The sequence below is a fragment of the Pogona vitticeps genome, chromosome 2, assembly GCF_051106095.1.
Source record: "Pogona vitticeps strain Pit_001003342236 chromosome 2, PviZW2.1, whole genome shotgun sequence".
Classification (NCBI taxonomy): domain Eukaryota; kingdom Metazoa; phylum Chordata; class Lepidosauria; order Squamata; family Agamidae; genus Pogona; species Pogona vitticeps.
Window position 1 is genome coordinate 98299172 of NC_135784.1, and position 26787 is coordinate 98325958.

Below are 26787 nucleotides of genomic sequence, written 5' to 3' on the forward strand. Positions count from 1 at the left end.
TTGACACAGTTCAGTGAAAGCCTGGCATGTTATGGCAGAGATCTGAGAGGGAAAATGGGATTTGTAGCTGTTAGGCCTACTGAGACATAAAATTAGTGGGCACCAGCTGCGTTAGCATCATTTCAGAATGTACCAGGAACTGTAAACTGAGGGCACCAGACTCTGTGATATTCTGAATGTCTAGTGAACCAAGGGCAAAGTGCTGTGTAAAACCATATTAGAAATATTTTGGACTCCTTGATTCAATTTTTAAGAATACTCAGCTGCTTTGTCTGTGCCTCTTATCTTTCAGAAATTGAATTTGCCGTTGTAGTAGGAATCCATTGTATGCCCCTACAAAGAAGAAAAATCAAATTAGCAATGGCTGCCCTAATAGCAGAGTGCATGTTCAAGTGGGGAAATGAATGTTCAGTTGAAAAATCTGATTTGTAGGCTATAAAAACGCACAATGATTGCTTCACTGGCCCTTGATCTTCTCTTGGTGAATTCTCTAGTTAAAACCAAGTCCTATTTTCTTTTCAGTACTGTTCCTATTAGAATCATGTTTACCTTGGCCCTGATGCTTCAACTTCCCAGCTTTCTAAGAGAATAGTAGTTTTTCAGAAAGAAGTCCCACTGAATTCAATGGAATTTCATCTCAGGTAAAGAGGTTTGTAACTTTAACTTCTGAATTCACTCACACTATGAAACATCATCTGCAGTAATTCTATGAGTGACACAGTATGGAGCCAAGCTGAAAATATTATACAGTCATATCCACCTACATGACATTTACTGCCTAACAAGCTAACGGGATGTGACAAAACTGTTGTGCCTTTTATTATTGACCTGAGTTAAGAGTTATCTTGTCTCATTAGCAAAACAGAGATTATTTCTGTTAGACAAAGAATGTGGCAGCATAAAGTCAAATGTTTCCTCTAAGAAGCTGCTAATGAATAAAACACTTTGTGAAGAAAAAGAAAAAGCAGCCCATTGTCTTGTATGATGTAGCCTTTTATATAAGGAATTTTAGATAGGCAAGCAATTTTTTTGTATTCTCAAAAGAGGAGAAGTGAAAAGTCTGTAGCTTAAGTATTTTAAGATGGAGACACAGTTTTTTTTTCCCAGCGGGTGAAAGATGGGATAAAACTCACAAATGTCCCTATGACAGCCTGGCCCACACAGATAAAGTTGCATCATCTTCTAAGAAATGTGGCCATCTTTCCCCCCAGATGCTGTCCTCATCCCCAAGTTCAATTTTCTCTGAAACCACACTATGAGGTGTACGAAAATCCTGCCATGGAGATCAAACTGCTAGATTTAACATATTTTATTGATGACATAAATTTCATTCATTTGGAGGCTATTTTAGGTCTCACATATGGTGAAATCTCACACATGGTTCTGTAAACATGTAGAAGACTCTTTTACATCACTGGTAAAAAGAGCAAGAACAGCACAATATGATACAAGAACATCTGGCAGGACAATAATTCAGTACAAAGGTAAGTAAATGGTTGAGAGGCTGCCTGTTTCAGATACTTGTGGGCATATTGTTCAGTCTCAAAGATCCCTTTGACACATCTGTGTTAACCGTTGAAAGGGCAATGTTCTCATATAACTCTCGAGATTCAAAGCATCTGAAGTTGTGGAGCAGAACGACCAAATCCTTTTGAAAATTCTTGTTGAGAAAGCCATAGAAGAACGGGTTCACACAGGTTGAAATCATGGCCACTAAATGGCACAATGTGAAAACCACATTATGATGGCAGCTCATCAGGGCTTCATAGTTCCAGTCAAACATAATGTTAAATATGTTCAGAGGTAACCAACATGCTCCAAAGGTCACGACAACAGAAATCAACATAATATTAATTCTTTTACTCTCGTTTAGCCTGCTCTCATTTTCCCTTACCTTGTCTATTTTACCATGCCTTTTTTGCAAACAGACAAATATCTTTAGATAACAGATAAAAATGAACCCGAGTGGGAAGAAGTACTGGAAAAAAAACATGGTGGTGGTATAGCCAAGCCGTTCTTCAAGGGATGGCCACACTTCAATGCAGAGAACTTTGTTCATGTAGACGCCACTGTGAGAAGAAAGGTTTCTAAGGGGTTCATCTGTCACTTGGTGGAATATAAAGAAAGGAGTTGATATTATTAGAGCAAAAACCCAGATAAAGATAATGGCCCAGAATGCATGTGAAACAGTTGGCTTCCACCCACGCGGGTTCACTATGAGCTGGTATCTCTCAACTGCAATGAGTACAAGTGAGAAAACAGAGACAGTAACAGATATACTTTGTACAAAATCACTTATTTTACACATGGCTTCTCCAAACACCCAGTAATCCATCAGAGTGTAGGCAGCGTTGAAAGGAATGCACATGATACAAATGAAGATATCAGAAACAGAGAGATTGGCAATCAGAATGTTGGTGACGTTTTGGCTTTCCTTCTGTTTCCTGATGATAACGATCAAACAAAGGTTGCCAAGTAGCCCTACCAAGGTGACTACAGCATAAGCTGTAACGAGCAAGAAGACGGCAGGAGGAGATGGCTGGCAGGACTCAAAATGCGAAAAGAGTGAGTTACTGCTGTTTGCAACAGATGAATCCATGCTGGGTTCTTCAGTGGTTTCCTCCATCATAAATCATCCCTGAAATCACAGGTACAGTTAAGACTGAAAGCCCTCCATTTTTATATTCTGCATAGGCTGTTGGAAATTGTTTCTTAGAGACAGATCTATGGTAATTCTTCCATTTAGTATGATTCACTGGAAGAAGAAACATGAATTCCATTCAAAATGTCTTTGAACCCATTGGGTATAATTCTTTTAAGAAAACTCGTATGTTCAAGGGCAATTGTGCAGCAGTTTCCTCCCTCCAGCAGACTGTCCTTCATGTGACACTTGATTTTGATGCCAGTGTGTGTGTGGCAACGGGAAAGAGAACCTAGTGAGTGGAAGGAAATCCTTGCACAATTACCCTTCCACAGAGGCCTGGCCATTCACTTAAAACAATAACAGCCATCTTTCTGTCACTGTATTGGAGCTCTGTGGAGCTCCAATACAGATACGGAACAGTCTTCCTGTGCAGAGGAGAGCAACCACTAAGCAGACATGGATGTATTCATGCTGCTAAAGGGATTACCAAGCCAAACTCTTGTGCATTTTGAAGCCTCGCAGCAAGCGCTGGAACTGCTGAATTGTGTTCCAACAGTTCAGTTCTAAACATGTTTGCCAAAAGTAAAAATGATATTATCTAGCTCTCATCTGTCCGCCCGGTTATGCTGTCCAACACCAGGGTAGACTGGAGGGTCGGGGGGGGGAGTAGCCATTGTCCATAAGTCCAGCTTGGAGGTCACTAGGCGCTCCTCGGTGATAAAGCCGGGTCTGGAGGCCCTCCACGTGTCTATCGGGGCCAGGGATGGTATTGGGATCTTGCTGGGCTACCGTGCTCCCCGCGACCCAGCCACCTCCCTACTGGAGCTGGTGGACTTCGTCTCCGCGGCACTGTTGGGTTCCCCGAACCTTTTGGTGCTGGGGGATTTCAACGTGCATGCGGGGGCGGAGACCTCTGGTCCAGCTCTTGAGTTCTTGGAGACCATGGCCTTCTTGAACATGTCCCAACATGTCAACGGCCCCACTCACGTGGGGGGTCATACACTTGACCTGGTTTTTTCTACCAATGGGAGTGAGAGTGGTCCGATGGTGACTGACCTTGAGTCGGTACCCTTGTCATGGTCGGATCACCACCTAATAAAGTGTACCATTAAAATGGCTCTCCCCCCCCGCAGGGAGCAGGGATCTATTGTTATGGTCCGCCCTCGAAGGCTACTGGATCCTGTTGGATTCCAGGATGCCATGAGAGGTGTGACGGCTGACCTGGCTGGCGCTCCTGTCGAGGCTCTGGTAGATGGCTGGTTTGCCGCTGCGACTAGGGCTGCTGACATGATCGCACCTAAACGCCCTCTCCGCCGCAGAGATCGCCCGGCTCCCTGGTTTAACCGGGACCTCCGGGCGAGGAAGCGGGTCAGGAGACGGCTAGAGCGCAGATGGAGAAGGGCCCCGACGGATTTTAATAAGATAGCTGTCAGGGTCGCTACTAACCTTTATCTAGCTAAGGTAAAGGCTGCTACTAGATCATACCTCGCTAACCGGATAAGCGAGGCGTCCAACCAGCAGGCGGAGTTATTCCGTATAGTACGCGACCTCTCCGGAGTTGGTCCGGGCGATGGGCCTCCCCCTAGTTTCTCGCCGGACCAATTTGCAGCATTTTTTAAATCAAAAGTGGAGGCCATCCGCCGGGACCTCTCTCCTTTTTTGAGTACAGTGAGTCGAGCTGAGATGTCCAGCGCTCCGTCTTGCCCGGTGATCTTGGACACCTTTCAGCCTGTTACGCCTGACACTGTCTCCAGGGCGCTTGACCGCTGTCGTGCCACCACCTCCTCTTTGGACCCTTGCCCGGCCTGGCTAATCAAGGCAGCCAGGCCGTTAACAACGGAGTGGGCCACGGCTATTATAAATGGGTCTCTCCTTGAGGGCAGATTTCCATCTGCCCTGAAGGACACACTCATTAGGCCCATCAGGAAGAAACCTAGTTTGGCGGCGGACGAAATTGGCAATTACAGGCCCGTCGCCAATGTTTCCTTCCTTAGCAAGGTAGTCGAGAGGGTGGTGGCCGACCAGCTTCAGGCGCTCCTGGAAGAAACAGATGCCCTGGACCCATTCCAGTCGGGCTTCAGGCCCCGCCATGGCACAGAAACGGCTTTGGTCGCCCTGTATGATGACCTACTGAGGGAGGCCGATAGGGTCAAAGTGTCCCTGCTGGTCCTCCTCGACATCTCAGCGGCCTTTGATACCATTGACCACGGTATCCTCCTGGGGAGGCTCTCCGAGCTGGGAATAGGTGGCCTGGCATTGTCCTGGTTCCGCTCCTTCTTGGAGGACCGTCCCCAGAGAGTTCAGCTTGGGGAGAGAGTCTCGGCCCCGTGGAGCCTCAATTGTGGGGTTCCACAGGGGTCGATTATCTCCCCAATGCTATTTAACATCTATATGAGGCCGCTGGGTGGGGTCATCAGGAGGTGTGGGGCTTCGTGTCACCAGTATGCGGACGACACGCAGCTCTACATCTCCTTTTTGCCAACCGCAGGAGAAGCCGTCCTGTGCCTCCAGCGCTGCCTGGAGACTATACTGGAATGGATGCAGGAGAACGGACTTAGGCTGAACCCGGACAAGACGGAAGTACTGAGGGTGGGCCCCCCCACAGTCCGGGATTTGGGAAACTCCCTCTCTTTTGGGGGGGTGACCCTCCCTGCAAAGGATGGGGTATGCAGCTTGGGGATCCATCTGGACCCGGTGCTCTCCATGGAGTCACAGGTGGCGTCGGTGGTCCGCACCGCCTTTTTTCATCTCAGGCGGATAGCCCAGCTGCGGCCCTACCTGGAGGTGGGGGCGCTCACCACCTTAGTACACGCGCTCGTAATCTCGAGATTAGACCACTGTAATGCGCTCTACGTGGGGCTTCCTTTGAGGTTGCTGCGGAAATTACAGGTGGTGCAGAATGCGGCGGCCAGATTACTCAGTGGAGTGAAAAAATTCCAACATATTTCGCCCACTCTGGCCGCATTGCATTGGCTGCCCATCAAGTTCCGCATTGACTTCAAAGTGCTAATGCTTACGTATAAAGCCCTAAACGGTTTAGGGCCTCGATATCTGGCGGAACGCCTTCTCCCACCAAGTTCTACCCGGGTCACACGGGCGAGCCAGGAGGTGAGGCTGAGGAGCCTAACGCCGAGGGAGGCCCGGAAAGAGAAAACAAGAAATAGGGCCTTCTCGGCGGTCGCTCCTCGCCTGTGGAATAATTTACCTCCTGGTATTCGCGGAGCTCCCTCGCTGGGCACTTTTAAGAATCTACTAAAGACCTGGATGTTTCGGCAGGCCTTCTCACCAGATTACTTCTGATTTTCTTATCTTTTATTGTTTTTTACTTTTATCTGTTTTCTAATTTGTTGTTCTATTTTTATTGTATTCTTCCCTGTTGTAAGCCGCCTAGAGTAGTCCTTTGCGACTAGATAGGCGGGATATAAATAAAATAAATAAATAAATAAATAAATTATCAATGCAATTTACTTTTTGGTAGGCAGGTTTAGGGTCCAGGCTGTTCTTCCATTTTTAAGAGCAAAATCCATATTCTGTTCCAGGGCAGACCACTTTAGTGGGCCTGAGGCCAAATTTTTACCCTTGGATTATACCCAGGAAAAAAATGGTTACTTACCTGTAACTTTGGCTCTTTGAGTGGTCATCTGTGAATTCACACTAATGGGTTAACTTGTGCCTGCGCAGAGTGATTGTGGAACCTTCTACAGCTCAGGCACATGGTGCCGGGATCTGCCCTACGCTGCCTATAACTCTGCCCCAGCACCGAGTGCCTCAGTTCCCTAGAACTGTCCGCCGCTGCGCAGCATGCCGAGAGGCACACGTGACGGCCAGCAGGGAGGACGGGCGGGAAGTGTGAATTCACAGATGATCACTTGAAGAACCAAAGTTATAGGTAAGTAACCATTTTTTCTTCTTCGTGGTCTCTGTGAATGCACACTAATGGGTGTTTAGCAAGCTTACCTACCAGGTGGAGGGACGTCACGACAGAACAGATGCCAGTACATAACGGCCGACAGCAGCCTCGGCTTTAGCTTGGATGTCCAAGTGATAGTGAGCTGCAAATGTGGATGGCGTGGCCCACGTGGCGGCTTTACAGATGTCTGTCAAGTCCACTCCTTTGAGGAAGGCCGTAGAGGAAGGCACATCCCTGGTGGAATGAGCTCATACAGTATTTGGTAGAGGAGTCTTGGCTAATTCATAAGCCAGGCAGATTGTGGAGACTCTCCACCAAGGAATTGTCTGTGGAGTGACTGGAGATCCCCTTGACTCTCCATGGAATGAGACAAACAAACACTGGGATGAACGGAAGGCATAAGAGCAAGAGACATAATACACAAGGGCTCTCTTAATGTCTAGAGAGTGGAGAGCCCGCTCCAGACTAGAGGTGGGGGACAGAAAGAATGTCGGGAATACTCGTATCGGCTGATTCAGGTGAAAACATGAGGCCACCTTAGGAAGGAAAGAAAGGTCGGGGAACAGGGTCAGCTTGTCTGGGTGAAATTGGAGGAAGGGTGCGTCAACTCGCAGGGCGGCAAGTTCACTGGCCCGCCTTGCCGATGTTACAGCGAGAAGGAACACAGTTTTCAGTGATAGCAGAGGCCAGAGGTTCAAAGGGAGTTTATTAAGGACCAACTGGAGGGACCATTGAGGAGTGGGCACCTTGTAAGGTGGGGCGCAAATTTTTCAACCCATGCAGAAAATGGTTGCGTGTTGGATGTTGAAAAAAACTTGCTGCCTCTGAAGAAGATGGCTGGTGAGCCACTATTGCAGCCATGTACACCCTGAAGGTAGAGTGGGACTGGCCACGTCGGAAAAGAAGCAGAAGGAATTGCAGTACTGCATCCAGTGAGGTAGGTATCGTTGGTAAGCCATGTGTAGTGGCAAATGTCGAGAAAGTTTTCCACTTACAAGAATACGGGTGGGTTGTGGAACAGTGTCATGCATGACCAAGGACATCTGCTACTGTGGGAGTTGCCTCCAGGCAGTAAGGTGCATAGACTGAAGGTCCGGGTGAAACGTAATCCCGTTGTGGAGGCCGAGTGGTAGGACCTCATGAAACCCAAGAATCGTCAACAGTCCGAAGTTGTAAAAACCAGGAGGTTGATCAGTAGAAGAAGGAAGAGGGAAGAAAAAAACGCTATGCGAAGGCTCCAGGATGCTGCAACAGCGGCAGCAGAAACGGAACTGTGGTACTCGGTGCCAGGGCGGGGTTATAGGCAGTGTGGGGGAGGTCCCGGCACCATGAGCCTGAGCTCTAGAAGGTTCCGAGCTCACTCTGCGAAGGCGCAAGTTAACCCATTAGTGTGCATTCACAGAGACCACAAAGAAGAAACAGCATCTCTCCCCCCCCCCCAAGAGCAACAAATCTTTCTTTGGCCATGGAAAATCACTGGGGTTGGCAATGGTAAAACATTCCTTGATGCTCATGGAGGAAATTCTGGGTTGGGGCAGACTTGGTCCTTATCTCACGTAATGACTGTAGTGGAAAGGTTTTAATCTTTTTAAAAAAATCTTGTTATCCTTAAATACACTGAAAAGCTTTGGACTATTTCCAGAGGTTTGAGGAACTCTGCACCTCATGAATGACACTGGCAGGGTGTTACATCACAATATTCTCCCATGTGCCATCCAGGATGGGCTGCAGAGATGCCTGAAGGTAGTGTGAAAAACTGTACAGTTGTCAAATAAAGTGTGAGTTCCATCTACAGCCTCCTGAAATGTATCTGAAATCTTCCACCTCATCTTACGGGGGAGGGGAGGGAAAGAGATTTTAACCCCTCTGGCCTTAACACCTTCTCTCCAAAATCACATTAAAACATTGCTTCACTACAGCGGTTATCGTCTAACCTGCCAATTCTTCATGTTATCTTCTTACTGCATTCTTCATTAATTGTTAATAAAAATAACAACGAGTCTGAGTGCTACTTCCCAGGATGGCCTCCTTATGTTTGCCTTTGCCTTCCTAACATCTTGGAAAACAGCCTAAAAACGGGTTTCTAAATCTCCATGGATTTTAGTTGCTTTCCATGAGAATGAATCTGGCTCCAGGTTAGAGACCATTGTTTGAGATTTAAAGTAGAACCCTTCAGCACATGTCTTTGCACTGCCAGCTGGTAGCAGGAAAACCTATAGAAGAAAACAGCTTGATAAAATTCTCCCAAATACATTTTCCTTTGAACAGCCAAGATTCACAGTGGTCCATTGATGAAGTGACACAGAATAGTAAGTCGGGATCAATCAGTCTTTGCCTGGCACAATAGACAACCTGCTGTTATAAGTCAAAGCCAAGATGAAGAAGGAACCAAGATGTACAGATTAAAGAGAAGATGCTAATTAAACTGACCATCATTCTTGTTTATTTCTACCCCACCCCTGTTGTTTAAGCATTCACAGACTAGATTCCACTTAAGGTATTTCGAGATGAATTTTTGACTCTGCAGTTGTTCTACTTCATTAAAAAAATCACAAGGCTTCAGATGTCACCAGAAAGATGGAACAGCTGCACAAAGCCTTTTGACGGTCTGGGAGCACCTAATTCTTTAGAGTGCCACAAAACTAACTGTTGGCTTTATCTGCACAGTTTTGTTTTGTTTTTGCATGTGTCGGTAAACACAATTAGGCAAGGCTGCAGATCAGTAATGTTGACCTTAGAGTTGCTATCTTCATCGATATGTAAAAGATAAGCAAAAAATAAGATAACGTTATAAAATGTGGCCCTGTTGGATTTCTGACATAACCCTGATTTTTTCAGCTATAATAGCGCAGTGCTCCCAAAAGAGCCACAAGAGGTGAGGCAAGGATACCACAATTTTTGATATGCAGATTTTGTTCATTCTCACATTTGTAACACATCCTGTTACTCACAGATATATGTTCTTGTTACGGTCAGCCATAGCATTACCTGTCCGTCACAGCTGGGAGGGAAAATCTCAGCCAATGAGAGGGCGGAGGGTGGTGCAGAGGCGGGAGGAGCTGTGATATATAAGGTGTGTGTGAGGTGTGAGTGGGTTCAGATAGGAGATAGCAGACAGATGAGAGATGAGTGTCTGAGTTGCGGGTTAAAGAGATTAGAGTCAGTGAGAGAGAGTCTGTGATAGCTAGTGCCTGAGAAACAGGGATTGATTGATTATTCCTTTAACAGTGATTTACCATTCCTTTCTTTTTGTAATCAATAAACCAAGTTTTTATTTTTCAAAGTTATACTAGCCTGCTGTATGATTTATTTATTAAGGAATGGTTGGTGGCAGTAGAGTAAAGGGTTTTGGAGTGACGTGATGACCTCCCTTTGTGAGTCTTGAGGAAGGCCGTCACAGTTCTATTCATATGTGCACACTTTGCAAGCGTGGAGGGTGGGGTGGGGTGACACAAACTTTATCCCTGCTCTCCCCAGGTCTCCTGGGCTGCTGAAGAGGATCTAGAATGCAAAGTCACTGTAGACATATTTGGCGGAACGTGGTTAGAGAGATCCCTGTAACCAAGAACCCACATAGGATCAGTTTCCTGATTGTGTGGAACTGTATAACCATGCCCAACAAAATGTGGTTATCCTTGACCTTATGGATCTCCTCTGTCATGCAGAAGTTGGACGAGGTGGAGCAGAATATGTGTCTCTCGTGGTTTCCACACCAAGGAAACTTGGAAAATTAAACAGAGTTTGTATCTATGAGTAACAGGATGCCATGCATTTGCTAGCATGTTCACAAGACACATTCAAGGTATCACTGCTGAAAAACAGGTTATGTTTCAACATGCAAAAAATGGCCATACCTTACTCAGGTATGAGGCATCGCTCCTGCTAAGTCCATGCGAAAACAGATCTTATGGAAACTAAAAGATAAAAAAGCCTACTCTAGTATTGTAGCAAAATTCATATGAATGTACACTACTTGTGAGAGTATGTGCTCAAAACCCAGCTCAGTTCACGGGGAGCTATGTGAGGTCTTACCTCCACATTGGAGCTCCATTTGATCAGCTTCTTTAGAGAGGACCAGTGAGATCGTGACAATTTGTTTCCTTCAGCTGACACTCTTACAAGGCCTTGGCTGGTTCGCATACTTACTGGTAGTCCCATGTGTTTCTATAAGAAGTCTTGTGGAGGCAGTCTACAGTTTGAAATTACTCACTACTAAATGATCTACAGCTGAAGAAACGACCATGACCAAATTCCACTGAAGAACATTGTGACTGGGTGGACATTGAGTAATATAAACATTTGAAAATATAGCCTGTCGTGATGATGATGGTGATGAACTTCATGACTGATCCAAACATTAAGTGATCATTCAATGCTAGGGACAATGAGCAGTGAACATGCATGAACTGTTTTTGGGCCTTATGATTCTAATGCATGCGAGGTTCTAGATCTTCTGGTTTTGGAATACCACGCTGTTTTTCAGGTTCATAATACATACCTTCTGGAAACTTACTTGATCAAAACAAGGAAGGAACGAAGAACTATGAATGACGTCATGGTTGTCACTTAGATTTTCCCCCCTCTCTTTCTCTTTCAACTTCTAAGGCATGTATAGACCATTGGTCTTTTGAATTTTCCTGAGAAGGAAATGAGAGTAAGATTTAAGGATTTTTTTTTTAAAAAAAATCATATTAATAAAATTCAATGATATTATTAGTAGAGTTTGGGATTTGTCAAGAAAAAAATATTTGTTTTTTTTATTTCATTAAAAACCCCCACCATCCCTAGTGTTTGACCAGAGATAGGATATTTGTACAGTATATGTCTCCTTGGGGAGACGGATATGAATATCACCACCCCAGGTGGCCAGGCCCTTTTGACTCCCCCCCCCAAGAACCAGCTGATTCACTTACTGCCTGTGGCGCAGCACACACGGCCATCATTGTTTGTGCCGTGCCAATTGCGGAAGTAGCCTGGCCAGCAGTTCTGTGCCTCCTTGTGTTGCTGATCACTCAGTAGCTGAATGGGGAGACTTGTCATCCTGCTTCCTTGCCAGAGTGCTCAGCAGTGCAAGGAGGTGGGGAAGCACTGGCCAGGCTACCTCTGCAATTGGCACGATGTGAATGACAACGGCTGTGGACTGGCTGGTTTAGGTGGGGGGTCAAAAGGCCCAACCACCTATGGAGGTGATATTCACATTCGTCTCCCCCAGGAGGCGAACACCAATGTCCCATCTTTATTTTTAACTTTAAACTTTGCATTAGTTTTTTTTTTAATTGTTTTGGGGGATTTTAAAGAAGAGGTGGGGAGACATGAAGGTTGCTCCAAAAGCGAAAAAGGGGTCATGACACCAAAAAGTTTAAGGGACACTAGTATAGAGTCTACTACACAAGCTAGAATAGACATTAGATGTAGCCTATAATTGCTTGCTTGGGGCATGGGTGGTGCTGCAGGTTAAATTGCTGAGCCACTGGGCTGTCGATTGAAAGGTTGGCAGTTCGAATCTGCACAACGGAGTGAGCTCCCGTCGCTTGTCCCAACTCCCGCCAACCTAGCAGTTCGAAAGCATGTAAAATGCGAGTAGATAAATAGGTACCACCTCGGTGGGAAGGTGACAGCGTTCTGTGTCTTGTCATGCTAGCCATGTGACCATGGAATGTCTATAGACAATTTCCGGCTCTTTAGCTTGCAAACAGGGATGAGCACCGACCCCTAGAGTCAGATATGACTGGACTTAATTATCAAAGGGAACCTTTACCTTTATGGGCTATAATTAAAGCTGAAAGCATGTTAATGTTACAGATAGGCGACTGAGGCAATTCTTTTGTATTTCTGAAGTCTTAGACTTGAAGTGAATCTTGCGCCCAAGTCCTGAAGACTAGTCATTAAACAAAATGAGCTGATTTGCATAATTCCAGAGAAGAGAGAAGCTGTGATGCTCATAAAGTTAAGCATTTCCCTCTTCTAATCACAGGTTATCTCTAACGTTTGTTTCAGATCATAGGCTGTTTTTCTTTAAAGCTTGGTGGGAGAACACTTTAGTATGGGGGCAATCTGGAATGGGAAGTCTACGGAGGTAGGGAACAACTCTTCCCTTATCAAATTCTTCTAAACAAGATAGGGAAAAAATTATGTCTCTTACAGAATCTCTGTTCGAAACCTTGTTTTGATGAAAACACATATGCATATGCTGATTTGTCAGAAAATCCCTCTTTATTCTTGATGCTGTTGGAATTATAATAGTTTAGGTAGTTGTATAATTTGAAAATATTATTTTTTTCCAGGGCACACTCTTTCCACTGCAATCTCCTGTGTAAAGCGCTACTCCGGAGGGCCTTAGACTTCCAGCCTTTGGAAGATATTTTTCATAGGGTTGGGGAAAGCGTTAATACCAGGGGAATCAGTGACACCCCCTCTTCACTGTGCACACACAGAGATGCAGCTGTTCTACTACAAACAAACTTATCACTGGCCAGGTGTTAAACCTGGAGTTGCATCCATTGCTTTTCAAATGAGTCTGTGCGCCTTCAAGCACATCCAAATTTACGGCATGCAAAACAGTTCACATAGGCAACTAGACAGTGTTTTCCATGGAGGGTGAAAGTGTGATTACTTGCAAAATGTGGCACATCTATCACAAAATGAAAATAGAAAGTTTTTTTTCAATAACAAATTAAGCCCTTATTCACATAACAGCGAATCCATGTAGGCTTTGGTTTGCAATAAAAGAGTGGCTAGCTTTAATTTTCTTTATCTTACAACTTTCATATATTTTAAAAACAGTTTTAGCTGTTCTCCTTCTGTATGTGGAATTTGCTTACTCTATATTTTTTTTACTCATATTTAATGGAAAATCTTAAAAATAAAAAAATCCATATCTGTTTACATGCACGGCTAGAAACTGATTATATATATCTATCAGTGGTCAGGAGCTTCTTTTGGTATTGAACCCATTTACTTTATAGTAATGTTGGAGTAGTATGCCACTGAGATTTCTCTGAAATGAGCAGTTTCTTAAAAATGCCATCCTAGAGCTGCAGAATTCCTCATTTAACTTCACAAAAGAGTGATACAGACTTTGCTAAGAATATGACTACTGAAATGCAAGAAGCAGAACTGTACTCGGAATGTGCAATGAAACTCATCTATGCAGAGAGAAGCTTTTTCATAATTTCATTCATTAAGGCAGGAGGTATAATCCTTCTCTCCAAATTGCATTTTTAAATGAAAGCCTATGAACTTTATTATACAAGCAATACTATCATCCTTGTGTGTGTGTGTGTGTGTGTGTGTGTGTGTGTGTGTGTGTGTGTGTGTGTGTGTGTGTGTGTGTGTGTGTGTGTGTGTGTGTGTGAGTGAGAGAGAGAGAGAGAGAGAGAGAGAGAGAGAGAGAGAACTGGATTTACGGAAACTTATTGTGGCATTGTACTATCCTGTGCCCCATCTATGAACAATAACTTATTTTTCTGTCAGTTAGCTGTGTTTGGTTTTAGAAGTGTTCCATGTCATGCTGTATGACTGCTATAAAAAATAATCTACCATTAATAAGAAAATTTTCATTCTTTCACATGGACAGTCATCTTATAGGACAAAAGACTGCACAGTTTCATTCAAGTAGCTGCTGAGGCATTTTTAAAAAAAATCAGTGCTAAAAACATGAATACAGTTGAGTATAAACTGTAGATAACAAATTATTTTTCACTCTCCTGGCACAATTGTCTTCTAACGTGGATTTCACAGATATTTAGGATTAAATGACACTTTCTACCAAAAGGAATAACACACTTTCATACAATGGAACATTAAATCTACAATTCTAGACATATGAAGAAACGGCAATGCACCTTTATAACTGGGATCAATAACTGGGATGCAAACTATGGCAACTAGTGTCCAATCCGTGTATGGGGCTTTTTTTCCCATTCATTGACACCCTTCTTCACTCCATAGTAAGGTAACATCTACAGAGTATACAGAATTACTGTTGGAGGAAAATACCATGCACAGAATGACTGTTTTCAGACCATTGTCCACAAGAGAAAAATAAAGGAAAAAATTATTTATAGAGGCTCTGATTCCTTACCTTGTGGAAATTTCAAATAAGATTTCCTTCCCCTTTCTTTGACTGGTGTTCTTTTCCTTCTTATACAGTACTAAATATTGACAAAATCAACAACAATCTGCTTCGTGTCCAAAGGTTTCAGGGGCACATTGGCTCTGGTATCCAAAGCTAGAAGCCTCTTCAGTTCTTGATTTCCTGAAGCAAACTGGCTGAGCAAAGACTTTCCACTGGCAACTGAAACCATCACAGTGAAGAATCACTGCTGAGAGACCAAGAAATAAGGCAAGCTCCAAGAGCCTGAGAGGACAGGGGGGTGGGAACCAACAGTGAGGAGGCAGCTAGGAGGAGAGACCTGTAGTCATGGGGACAGCCCTTTTTATGAATGTTTTCCAGGCATTATCTTCCAACATGATTTGCAGTTATCTGTTCCACAGTGTATTTATTTACTTTAAAAGAAAATCCATGCTGGATTTCACACTTATAAATATTTACAAATGGCTTATTGCTTAGAATTTTGCAGTATGAAAATATAGGAAATATAGATTGCTTTTGTTTTTGTTCCTTTTTGAGACAGTGTTGGTGCACCATTGAAACTATGGTTATTTTTCCATTGCAGATCTTTTGTATTTCTGAATAAGATGTTCAGGTCAGCTGGGATTGTTTTTCAACTGTTTTGCACACAATGTGGCACACTATATCTAGTGTTTGCAGCATTTCTAGAACAACAGGCACCAGAATTCATTATGAAAGATATGTAAGACTTTCTGTTTGCTCAAGCTTGATGAAAGCTACAGTCCACAAAAGCTTAGGCCAAATAAAACTGGTTAATCTTTAAGGTGCTATGTGACTTGTTTTGGCTGCAACAGACAGGGCCTTCCCCCACCTAATCCCTCCAAGATATTGGCCAAAATCTTCTTGCCTAGCTATGCAAATAGCGTAATTTTTGGAGGCAGATTGCCACATGTTGAGAACTCACTATACATATTATCAGTGGCACATAGATACTGTATTGTCTAAGGTGATTTCTGAACTTAGGACAATATGCTTCCAAAAATTAAGCCATTTTCATTATGCCAGTATAACCTGTCAAGAGGATTTGGGTCATTCTCTCCATAATGTTTACAAAAGCATGTAAGGCAGGCAAATGGCATCATTTCAGTACTGCAGAAGGTGGAAACCAAAAGATAGTTCGAAATCATGGCAAAGCTGAGATCTCAACAAAACTTCCAGTTTGCAGCTCCGTGCCACTAGCTGCTCTTGTCAGTTCAAACTGTAGTTTTGTACAACTAATTGTGCCATGTTCAGGTATTATACATACTGTAGGTTATATACTAAGTGTATTGAAGAATTATATAAACATGTTTATTCATCTGCTTAAAATATTTATCAAAAGGTAATAAGCCCTGATGGATCAGACTAAAGGCCTATCCAGTCTAGCATTCTGTTCCCACTGCCACTAACCCATCACCTCTGGGAACCCTACAGTATAGAGAGCAGTGCCATGATTTTGTCTTTCAGCAGAAAGGAGCACTGGGGGGTTCAGTCAGAAGAACAGCCAGAAAGCTGCAACTCCTGCCCTCTAGCACCTGCAGCTGAAAACAGTTGTCTCACTTTGCCTAATGGTAGGAATTGGCCACAAGGTGCTCATCCCCTCCCGCCCTGCCCAGGTATGGTTCTACTTCCCTTTGGCTCCTGAATGCATTCATTTGTCCAGTGGTGCCTCGCTAGACAATGATAATCCGTTCCACTGAAATTGCTGTTTAGCTAAATCATTGTCCAGTGAAAAGCATTTCCCTATTGGAATGCGTTGAAACCTGTTTAATGCATTCCAATGGGGAAGAATTGTCGTTGTCTAGCGAAGATCAACCATAGGAAAGCCGCTTTACGAACCGCCGATCACTGTTTAAATAGCTGTCTTGAGAAGCTTAGGTCCCGAAAACACCCGTTTTGCAAGCGCGGAGAGAGCTGTCAAAATCGTTGTCTAGCGAAACTTGGTTCGCGAAGCAGGGACCAAACATTGTCCAGCGAAATTCCCCCATAGGAATCACTGTTTTGCGGATCACTATAGCGATCGCAAAAAGTCAATGTCTAGCAAAAAAACTGTCATGTGGGGTAACTGTCTAGCGAGGCACCACTGTATGTATGTGTAACGTGGCTGAGCCACTCTGAGGTCACCTCCTACTCAGGCCTCTCAGAATGCCCACCACACCACTAAACACTCTTGCTGCCACCAACCTTTCCATTAAATAAAAAGGACAAGGGTTTCTTTCAAAAATAAAACTTGGTTTATTGATTACAAAAAATAAAATAAAATATGAGAATCACAGAAAGATAATCACTTTGTAAATCACTTTTTTATTTTAAATCAACCACATAGACATTCCCTCACTGACACTCAGGCACGCAGGCCTCTTTCTCTCTCACACCAGATCTCTCCAGATCTCACTCACTCTCTCACTCAATCAATCTCTCAAAACTGATCTCTCAAAAACCATACACACACCTTTATGTCCCAGCTCCTCCCCTTTAGCACCACCTTCCGTCCCCTCATTGGCTGCTGTTCCACTGCCCAGCTGTGACGGACTGGTGAGGGCAGGGCTGAACGTTACAGTATGTATGTATGTACGTACGCACGCACGCACGCATGTTATACTGCCCATCTGGCTACAAGGCCATTCTGGGCAGTTCGCAACATATAAATTTTCTTTATAAAAATGGTACTGAGTAAAGTGCCTGTAGGAGGGAGAAATGGATACAAAATTGTCAACAGTTAGGAGAAAGAGATTGTTTCAAATTATTAGGAATAGGGACTGTCTTATTATTGATCTTTGTAAGCTAATGTGGAACCCTTTTTTTAAAGCAACTGATGGGAAGGAGTGCTAACAATAACAGTGAAAAAGAGTCGCCCGATTCCTAGTGGAGTAGCATCTAATGACTTCTTTCATTATATGAGGGGTGCAGGCATTCACTCCTAGCAAGCCCTCTGGCCCCAGTACACAAGTACCAGGCAGGCAGGAGGAGAGTATGTTTTCTCAGGATCAGGCTGATGCAGCTGCAGAAGAGACAGTTCCCTGATGAAAAACAGCGGAAGAAGCCAGGGTCAGGGAGAACAGAAGGGCAGGAAAGAGAAGGCAGAGGGTTATTACCTATCTCTAAAGAAGAGGATGGGTTGGAGGAGGCAACAGAGAACACAGGAAGCTGTCTGCCCTCACCTAGTTTGCTTGTTACTAAAGGGGTCAGACCCCAGAGACCCCAGCTATATACAGTACTTGGACAAGGCTACACTAGCCTGGGCACCAAAAGGAGTCAGACACCAGAGGCAAGTGAGGAAAGGGATGGGCAGAGAGAAGCTGTAGAGCCTGACTTCGTTTGCTCATCTGTACAACCCTTCCCTAAAAGCAGTGCTTCCTGGACCTGCACCCTCCTCTCTTTCCTGCTATCCAGAACCTAGATTCTGGGGAACTCCAGAGAAGGTAATTGGGTCCCAAGCCGGTAAGCGGCACCCAAGATTTAGAGACTATAATTCAGCCCTATGAGATTGTGGGAGAAAAGACAGAAGGAAGTGATGCTATAGCAGTAGTAAAAGCTGTTTTGAGCCAAAAGGTTGAGCCCACGGAGGTATGGCCAGGGGATGGAGGGATACACCTACTGGCAGACAGTAGTTGTCAACCATTTCGTGCCTGGAATCCACTTTTAATTCGCTCAGGCATTTGGGAATCCACTTTTTGTTGTTGTTTTTTAATTTGGATAGTGTGAGTTATGTAATCCCACAAATCAAGCTGCAATTCAGAACATGAATTGGTGTGGAGAAAGTGATACAGAAATAAGTTAGTGTAACTCCCGTACAAATGAATGACATTAGTTGAAACATCATTAATTTATGGTGAATTAAAACTTAAAACGAATAAAACCTAATTTTTGACATTTAGCGTAATTTCTACAACCATGGTATGCATCTTCAGACTCAAATACACTGAAGAATCAAATAGTGTACAGCACGCAATGGATGCCTCTAACAATCCTGCCAGGTGGGCTGCATCCCACCATCTTTCCTTTTTTTAAAAAAAAAATTATTACCACTTTTTTCTTCTCCCTAGTCTGGGAGTGAGGCAACGTCTCAAATCTGCATGTTCAGGCTGGGAGAGGATTCCTGCTAGTTAAACTCACTGCTGAGTAAGTATCAGCTGCTTTTTCCTTTGCCTCCTGGAGTGGTGCACAGGAAGAAAATACAGTGTGTCTTGGGAGGGATGAGACTTCTCCTAGGGCATCGAAACCACAGTCAAATACCAGATTCTAAATATATTTTAAAAATATTAAGATTAGGGATAAGAAACAAGAAAAAAAATTGGGAAAACAGCATAAGAATAAAGGAAGTCAGTTCCTACATAGTCTACAACTAAAGCTTTGAAAGCAAAGGTATAAACTTTATTTCACTATCTTGAACTTCACTGGGTAATACCTGATTTTTAGTAAAAAGGATTGTCTAATAAGGGAAAGAAAGGAGATCCATTTCCTTCCCACTGATGTCATCTGGTAAATCGAGGTAAAAGAGTGACCAAAGCTTGGTTCAGGCTTTCCAAAACCAGGTAGAATATTCACGCAGAGAGAGCAGAGTTTTACCGCTGCCCCCTTCATCCCCAGTTCTGACCTGGATGAAGAATCCTGTCTACTCCCTGAAGGACCGGCCTCAGTGCCATGGGCTTGGCAGGCTGAGGCCCACAACAGTTTAGAACTGGGAGAAGGCACAGCAGAAGCATAACAAGCAGGATCTTAACAAATTCAAAAGCAAAGCACAAGAGCAATCCAGAATGAAGCCACTCCAATTATATCAGAAAGCACAGAGAATCCAAGAAGCAAAGCCAAGCAGCTTGAAAGTCATGCCTAGTAGCGGAGATCAGAATACACTGCAAGCAGGAGCGGGAGAAAGGTCTCCAAACAAACCCCATATTAATATTTATATGACTGCACTGCTGGACCCAACTCAAAGCTCAGCGGCAGGTATCTGGCCTGGTGGGAAAGAAAGGCAGCTGCAGGATCCAGACTGCTGGCCTCCTGAGAAGGAAAAGCTTTCTCTGAAGGAGATTGCCTAGTCCTGGGCAGACTTCTTTTTCTAAGGAGCCTTTCCCCGCAGCAAACCATTAAGCCTGAGGGCCAGCCTTATGTCTTTTTATCATTCAGCCTTGCTTTGTGTTGGGAGATAGCCCAGCCATTTCAATCTCCCACATAAACACACACAGATTCAGGCACAGGAGGCTGCATTCTAGAGCCCTAGATCTGTGGATCCAGCCGTTCTTTCTTCAGGTTGAGTTCAGAGGATGCTGGCTCTTACCCAAGGTGAGGGAAAGCAAAGTCAGATTAACCAGTGATGAATGGTGTGAGGGAGAGAATGATAGACAGCAGAGTAGCCAGAGCAGTTTGAAGGACAAACCTAGCAGTGCCACCAGGTCCACGGCACTTTTAGAGAAATAAATGTATTGGCACTTTTAGATGAATGCCATTCATCAGTTTGTTCTTGAATGATACTCATTTTACCTACCAGTACATTCTCCAGATTTGTCACCAAGCTTGTAGTCTCCACTCAGCGTCACTCATGTTTCCTTAAATGTACAAGGTTTCTGCTACCATGGTGGTAATATGTACGGAAATACACCTCACCATCAAGCTTTACATTTCCTTCTTATTTTAACCAATCATTTATGGGAGTGTTTGAGATAAAAGATGTACAAAGCATCTCATGTCTCTGAAATCTAAATGTACTTTTAAGATAAGAAAAATAAAGAAAGGCTGTAGTGAACAGTGAGGCATGAACAAAGAACAAAACACTAATCAACTGACCAGAAGTAAAAGCCAACAAAACAAAACATAACAAAGCAGGCAAGGCAAGGCTGCCTGCAGATGGAATACAGTTGTGCCCTGCTTTACGATAGCCCCACATTACGACATAACCGCATTACGACAGTCTTTTTGCGATTGCAATTGCGATCACAAAACAATGGTCTGAATAGGGGTTTTTCGCTTTGCGATGATCGGTTCCCTGCTTCGGGAACCGATTCTTTGCAAAACAATGATTTTCAGACAGCTGATCGGCGGTTTCAAAATGGCCACCGGGTGAATAAAATGGCTCCCCGCTGTTTTCTGGGACGGATTCCTCGCTGCACAGGCACCGAAAATGGCCACCCTATGGAAGATCTTCGCTGGACGGTGAGTTTCCAGCCCATTGGAACGCACTGAAGGGGTTTCAATGCGTTTCAATGGGCTTTTTATTTTCGCATAATGACATTTTCATTCTACAGTGATTTCGCTGGGACGAATTAACGTCGTAATGCGAGGCACCACTGTACCTGAAACAGCCTTTGGAAAAAGAACTTCACCTAGTATTTCACATCCATCAGTGAGGGACTAAAACAATATTCTCAAAGGGGGCTTTACAGTTGTGAGTGTCACTAGCTGCAAGTTAACCTGTCCTTGATAACTATTTGATATTTCGATAGAGCATGGCTGCAGTGAGGAGTTCGCAAATTAGAGGTAGGTTTGCTTCGAAAAAGTTGGTCTGCAGTTAGCTTGTATCCAGCCCAACACAGAGTCTCTTGGAGTCATCCAAGATCAAAGCATTGGCATCAGTTTGATTTGATCCTCACTAGACGCTCTAGCCTTCCTAGTATTAAGATCACACACAGTTATCAGAGTGCTGATTGCCATACTGATCACTCCGTGGTGTGTAACAGAGTAAAACTGTGAACAAAGAGATTGTATCACACGAAAAAGGAAGGAAGACCATGTATTGACATCAGCAAGATTTGCGATCAAAGAAAAGTGGAGGAATTTGCCCAAGTGCTTGAGGAAACCCTTCCAGGCCCAGCTGATGCAAATGTACCTGAATGATGGGAACATTTCAAGAACATTGTTTATAGCACTGCCTTGTCCACATTTGGCAAGAAGACCAAAAAGACAGCAGACTAGTTTGAAGCCAACTCCGAGGAGTTGATGCCAGCCATCGAGGATAAGAGGAAAGCTCTTTTGTTGTTTAGTTGTTAAGCCATGTCTGATTCTTCATGACCCCATTGACCAGAGCTCACTATCTGTGTGACAAGAAGCAACAGTTAGAACTGGATATGGAACAACTGATTGGTTCAAATTTGGGAAAGGAGTATGACAAGGCTGTATATTGTCTCCCTGCTTATTTAACTTATATGCAGAATACATCATGCAAAAAGCTGGACTGGATGAATCCCAAACCAGAATTAAGATTGCCGGAAAAAATATCAATATCCACAGCTATGCAAATGATACCACTCTGATGGCAGAAAGTGAGGAGGAATTAAAGAACCTCTTAATGAGGGTGAAAGAGGAGAGCGCAAAAAATGGTCTGAAGCACAACATGAAAAAAAACTAAGATCATGGCCACTGGTCCCATCACCTCCTGTCAAATAGAAGGGGAAGATATGGAAGCAGTGACAGATTTTACTTTCTTGGGATTCATGATCACTGCAGATGGTGACAGCAGCCATGAAATTAAAAGACACCTGCTTCTTGGGAGGAAAATGATGACAAACCTCGACAGCATCTCAAAAAGCAGAGACATCACTTTACCGACAAAGGTCCACATAGTCAAAGTTATGTTGTTTCCAGTACCGATGTATGGAAGTGAGAGCTGGACTATAAAGAAGGCTGACCACTGAAGAATTGATGCTTTTGAATTATGGTGCTGGACGTTACTCTTGAGAGTTCCCTGGACTGCAAAGAGAACAAACCTGTCCATTTTGAAGGAAATCAACCCTGAGTGCTCACTGGAAGGACAGATCCTGAAGCTGAGGCTCCAGTACTTTGGCCATCTCATGAGAAGAGAAGACTGCCTGGAAAAGCCCCTGACGTTGGGAAAGTGTGAAGGCAAGAGGAGAAGGGGACGACAGAGGGTGACATGGTTGGACAGTGTCATCGAAGCTACCAACATGAATTTGACCAAACTCCAGGAGGCAGTGGAAGACAGGAGGGCCTGGCATGCTCTGGTCCATGCGGTCACGAAGAGTTGGACATGAGTTAAGGACTAAACAACAACACTAATCTATTGGTTACATGTAAATATTCATATTCTGCCACCATCTCTCCTTGACCTGTTCCCAAGATGGGCCTGGAAGTCTGGGGACAAGAGTATCCATTTCCCCTTATCTATTGGTATGTTTATGTGTTTTCTTCCTGGGCCCAGATATATGGCCTTCAAAACTGTGAATCACTTGTGAATGTTACAATAATCATTGCTGGCTTCCTCCTACAGGCATTCCAATGGTGGGTCATCTGTTACATCAAAAAGGTGGTTGGGCAAAGGAGAAGAGTTATATTGTTATTCTGTGTTGGCCGTAAATACTTTTGAGCTAGGTGTGAATGTTTCAGGGTTAGGTCTTTCTGGGGCCTGTGCTTTCTCTTCTTGCCTTGTCAGTTTTAAAATGTAGTTTCATCTTTACTCAGTAACAACACCTTTAGAACAGCAACAGAAAATATCTATCTCAGGACTAGATCAGATGGAAAGCTCTTTAATATCTCTAGACTGAGAGTGAAGAAAAAAGTCCAGCTGAAATACATGAGAGAATTCCTCTTTGCTGATGATGCAGCCATTGTTGCCCACTCTGCTGGAGACCTCAACAACTTATGAATCGCTTTAGCAAGGTCTGCCAAGACTTTGGATTAATAATCAGCCTGAAGAAAACACTGTTACATACAGCACTGATGTTACCTGTCTGTCATGGGTTTGGAGGGAAAGTTCCATCCTATGGGGAGTGGAAGGCGGGACATCAGGAGGAGGGGCTGTACTGTATAAATATGTGATGCGTGTGTGGTGAAAGAGATGCTGAGAGACACTGGGTTGTGACGAAGCAGCAGCTGGGAAGAAGAAGCTGTTGTGGGAGTCTGTGTGTCAGACAGGGTACTTCTGTGTGTCAGAGTACCAACCTGATAGGTTCAGGTGTCTGTTGGTTAGCCAGAACTGATAGGTTCAGGGTCTGTGCTTTAAGTTAAGGGTTCTGGGTGAACCAAACTGTATGCATGTACGAGTGAGAATAAGCCACGTTACTTTATTTTATTCACCTAATCATTTTATTATCTCTGTGTGTATTTAAAATAAACCTTATTCTTTTTATTGTTTAAAAATCCATCCCTGGTCTGTGTGACTTCTTAAAGGGAATGGTTGGTGGCAGCTTAGTGTAACTGTGTGACATATCCCAGTAGGTCTGGGTTTGTCACATTGATTGGTGTCCAGCGTGTGGGATACGACTGGTCCAGTTGTCCAGCGGTCCAGCAAAGCCTTGGCAGGTGTGCCCAGAGCAAGGGGGGTCTAGTCAGGGACAGTCTGAGGCGCGTAGGTAATCTTCTAGGTGTACCTCACGGGGAGGTGCGCTAGTAGAAGAACGTGCCAACTGGGGAGACTTAGATTAAGGTGCTCTGAGGCAGCCTAGTTTTGGCGGGAAAAAGCTGAGGCAAAACTGCGTAGTAACAGTGATCTAGCTTGCCAGCTGAGAGGCCCAGCAGAGGGGGGTAGGCTCTGACTCGATACTGTTGCAAGTTAGTGCTGTAGAACAGCAGCAATCTCTAGGGAAAGCTGGTTCTGAGGCAAGAAGGAAAAAAGTGGTCGTTTTATTCTGAGGCTTGACTTTTTAAAGCAGCCTGTTCTGAGGGGGGATTATGCCCTTGACTCGAAGCCAGATGGCAGAAATGAGTGAAGTGAAAGACCCCCAGATTGACCAAGGTTCTGAGGATGAATTTGGCTCAGTGCAAGGTGACAGCACAGGAGAGCAGAACCCAGAACTTAGAAAAATGCTCATAGCCCAACAGCATGAACTGAGGATGAGGGAAATAGAAAGGGAAGAGAAACAAAGGCAATGGGAAAAAGAAGAAAGATTAGAGAGAGAGAGAATGGAGAGGGAAGAAAGAATGGAGAGAGAGAAAATGGCGTTTGAATTAAGAAAACTGGAACTGATGAACCAGAACAATAATAACAATAGGGATTCTGAGGGAGGCCAACTGTCTAAAGCTGACCTGAAGAAATTCCCTGTGTACCACAAGGGAGATTGTCCTGAGGTGTTCTTTTCCTTAGTGGAAAGAGCGTTTGTGGACTTCTCAGTGAGGGAAACTGAGAAGATGACCATCATGCGATCTTTAATCAGTGGTAGCCTGGCTGAGGTCTATGCCGAGATGCCTGAGGAACTGATGAAAGATTTTGCAGAGTTTAAGAAACTGGTGTTTGCCAGACATGGGATAAATGCAGAGCAGCTGAGACAAAGATTCAGGTCCCTCACCAAAAAACCAGAACAGACTTTTACCCAAGTGGGGGCCCAATTGGTGAGGCTGCTTGAGAAATGGCTATCGCAGGAAGGGACAGAGACCTATGAGCAGCTTAAAGACTTGATAGCACTGGAACAGTTCTATTCAGTCCTGCAGGGGGAATTGAAATTCCAGGTGAGGGAAAGGAAACCGAAGTCTGTGGCAGCAGCCGCAGAGATCGCAGATTTTATTTCCCAAATAAGAAAGCCCTTGGGTGAGGGGAAATCTGTAGGTAAACCCAAAGAAACTTACAGCAAGTACTCTCAGGGACCAGGGAAAAGCCAGCAAGGGGGAGGGGCCCATGGTGAAGGGAAGCCCTCAGACATGAAACTAAGACCTCAGATTTTGGAGGGAAAATCAAAACAAGATGAGAGAGAATCAAAATACACCAGAAAATGCTATTTCTGTCAGGGAAAGGGTCATCTAATCTCAGAGTGTGAGAAATTAAAGCAGCTAAAAGGAATGGTGCCTCAGAATTCTAGTGGGACCAAGCCAAAAGCTGTGTTCTGTGTCCAGAAAGAGCAAGGCTCAGTGTCACAGAGGGAGCCTGTTGCCATGGCTACTCAGTCTGGAACAGCTACCTCTGCTGATCAGGCTGAGGAAAATGGTCCTCTTGTGGAGGTAAAGCGCTGCTTGCTGATAAAAACAGATTCTCAGTTGTTTGAGACAGCCGGGGTGGACGTAGGAATACTTGACCGTCAGTATAGGGGGCTGCGGGACACTTGTTCCCAGGTAACCCTGTGCCATCCAGATATTATTCCTAGGGAGTTTATAATCCCAAATGAGAGCATGAAGGTGGCAGGGATTGAGGGGCAGGTAATCTCTCTGCCAGTAGCAGAGGTACCTGTCAACTTTCAAGGCTGGAGGGGAGATTGGCGGCTAGCGATTTCATCGACTCTGCCAGCAGCCGTGCTCGTGGGAAATGACCTGGCTGAACATGTGAAACGGGTGCTAGTGATTACACGCTCACAAGCCACCACAGGGACAGTTCAGGGGGGTAATGATGAGCCAGAGACGGAAGCAGAGGGGAGTTCAGAAGCTGTGGTGGAAACCTTAACCACAGACAGCAGATTTGGACAGGAGCAAAAGGCAGACGCCACTCTCCAAAAGTGTTTTGAACAGGTGACTGACGCCCAGCTAACACCTGAAACCCCAGTGAGATTTCTGGAGAAAAAGGGGATTTTATATAGAGAAACCTTGAGGAATATCTCAAAAGGGGGAGATGGGATCAGAAGTCAGCTGGTGGTGCCTGAAAAGTATCGCCCCATGATCTTACAAAGGGGTCACTCTGACCTGTTTACTGCACACTTAGGGGTGAAAGGGCCCCTTGATTTGATCAAACAAAATTGGGAGCAGATCACCCAGGATGACCCACAAGACGTTGTGACATACATAGACACCTTGATGAATGACCTAAGGAGAAATCTAGAGCTGGCAGCAGAAAACCTGCAAGCTCAGAAGGTCAGACAGAAAACATGGTATGACCACAAAGCTAGAGAGAGGCACTTTGACCCAGGGGAGGAAGTGCTTTGGCTTAGGCCCTGCAGAGAGAACAAACTGCAGCTCAAATGGGCAGGACCATATAGGGTCATTTCCAAGATGTCAGACCTGAACTACCTAATAGAGCAGGAGGAGAACCAGGCAAGGAGGGTGGTTCATGTGAATGCCCTAAAACCCTACTACAGAGGGGAACAAAGGGTTTTATTCGCGATAAAAGCAGCTGAGAGTGAGGAAGCTGAATTACCCTTCTGGGAGGGTAGAGGGGAAGTAAAATACAACCCAGAGGAGGTAAAGATCAGTCCTGCACTCACCCAAGACCAGCAGCAAGAACTAAAAATGCTGCTTAGTAAATATCAACAG

At 44.4% G+C, this 26787-nt stretch overlaps 1 protein-coding gene across 3 annotated transcripts in view; it reads right to left on the minus strand.

Annotated features, from left to right (window-relative positions):
- Positions 1-26787, minus strand: part of LOC110073452 (neuropeptide Y receptor type 6) — a 31558-nt gene that overhangs the window by 402 nt on the left and 4369 nt on the right. The window contains exons 1-3 of one of the 3 annotated variants that reach the window (XM_072990123.2): positions 14638-23278; positions 11068-11191; positions 1-2638 (exon numbers count right to left, since the gene is read on the minus strand). The exon at positions 1-2638 is cut by the window's left edge and continues 402 nt beyond it. In XM_072990123.2, the coding sequence (XP_072846224.2) occupies positions 1514-2629 (1116 nt within the window). In that variant the 5' untranslated portion in view covers positions 2630-2638; positions 11068-11191; positions 14638-23278 and the 3' untranslated portion in view covers positions 1-1513. Of the gene's footprint in view, positions 2639-11052; positions 11192-14637; positions 23279-26787 lie in introns of those variants that run through there. The other 2 variants (XM_072990121.2, XM_072990124.2) reach the window with 2 other exon arrangements.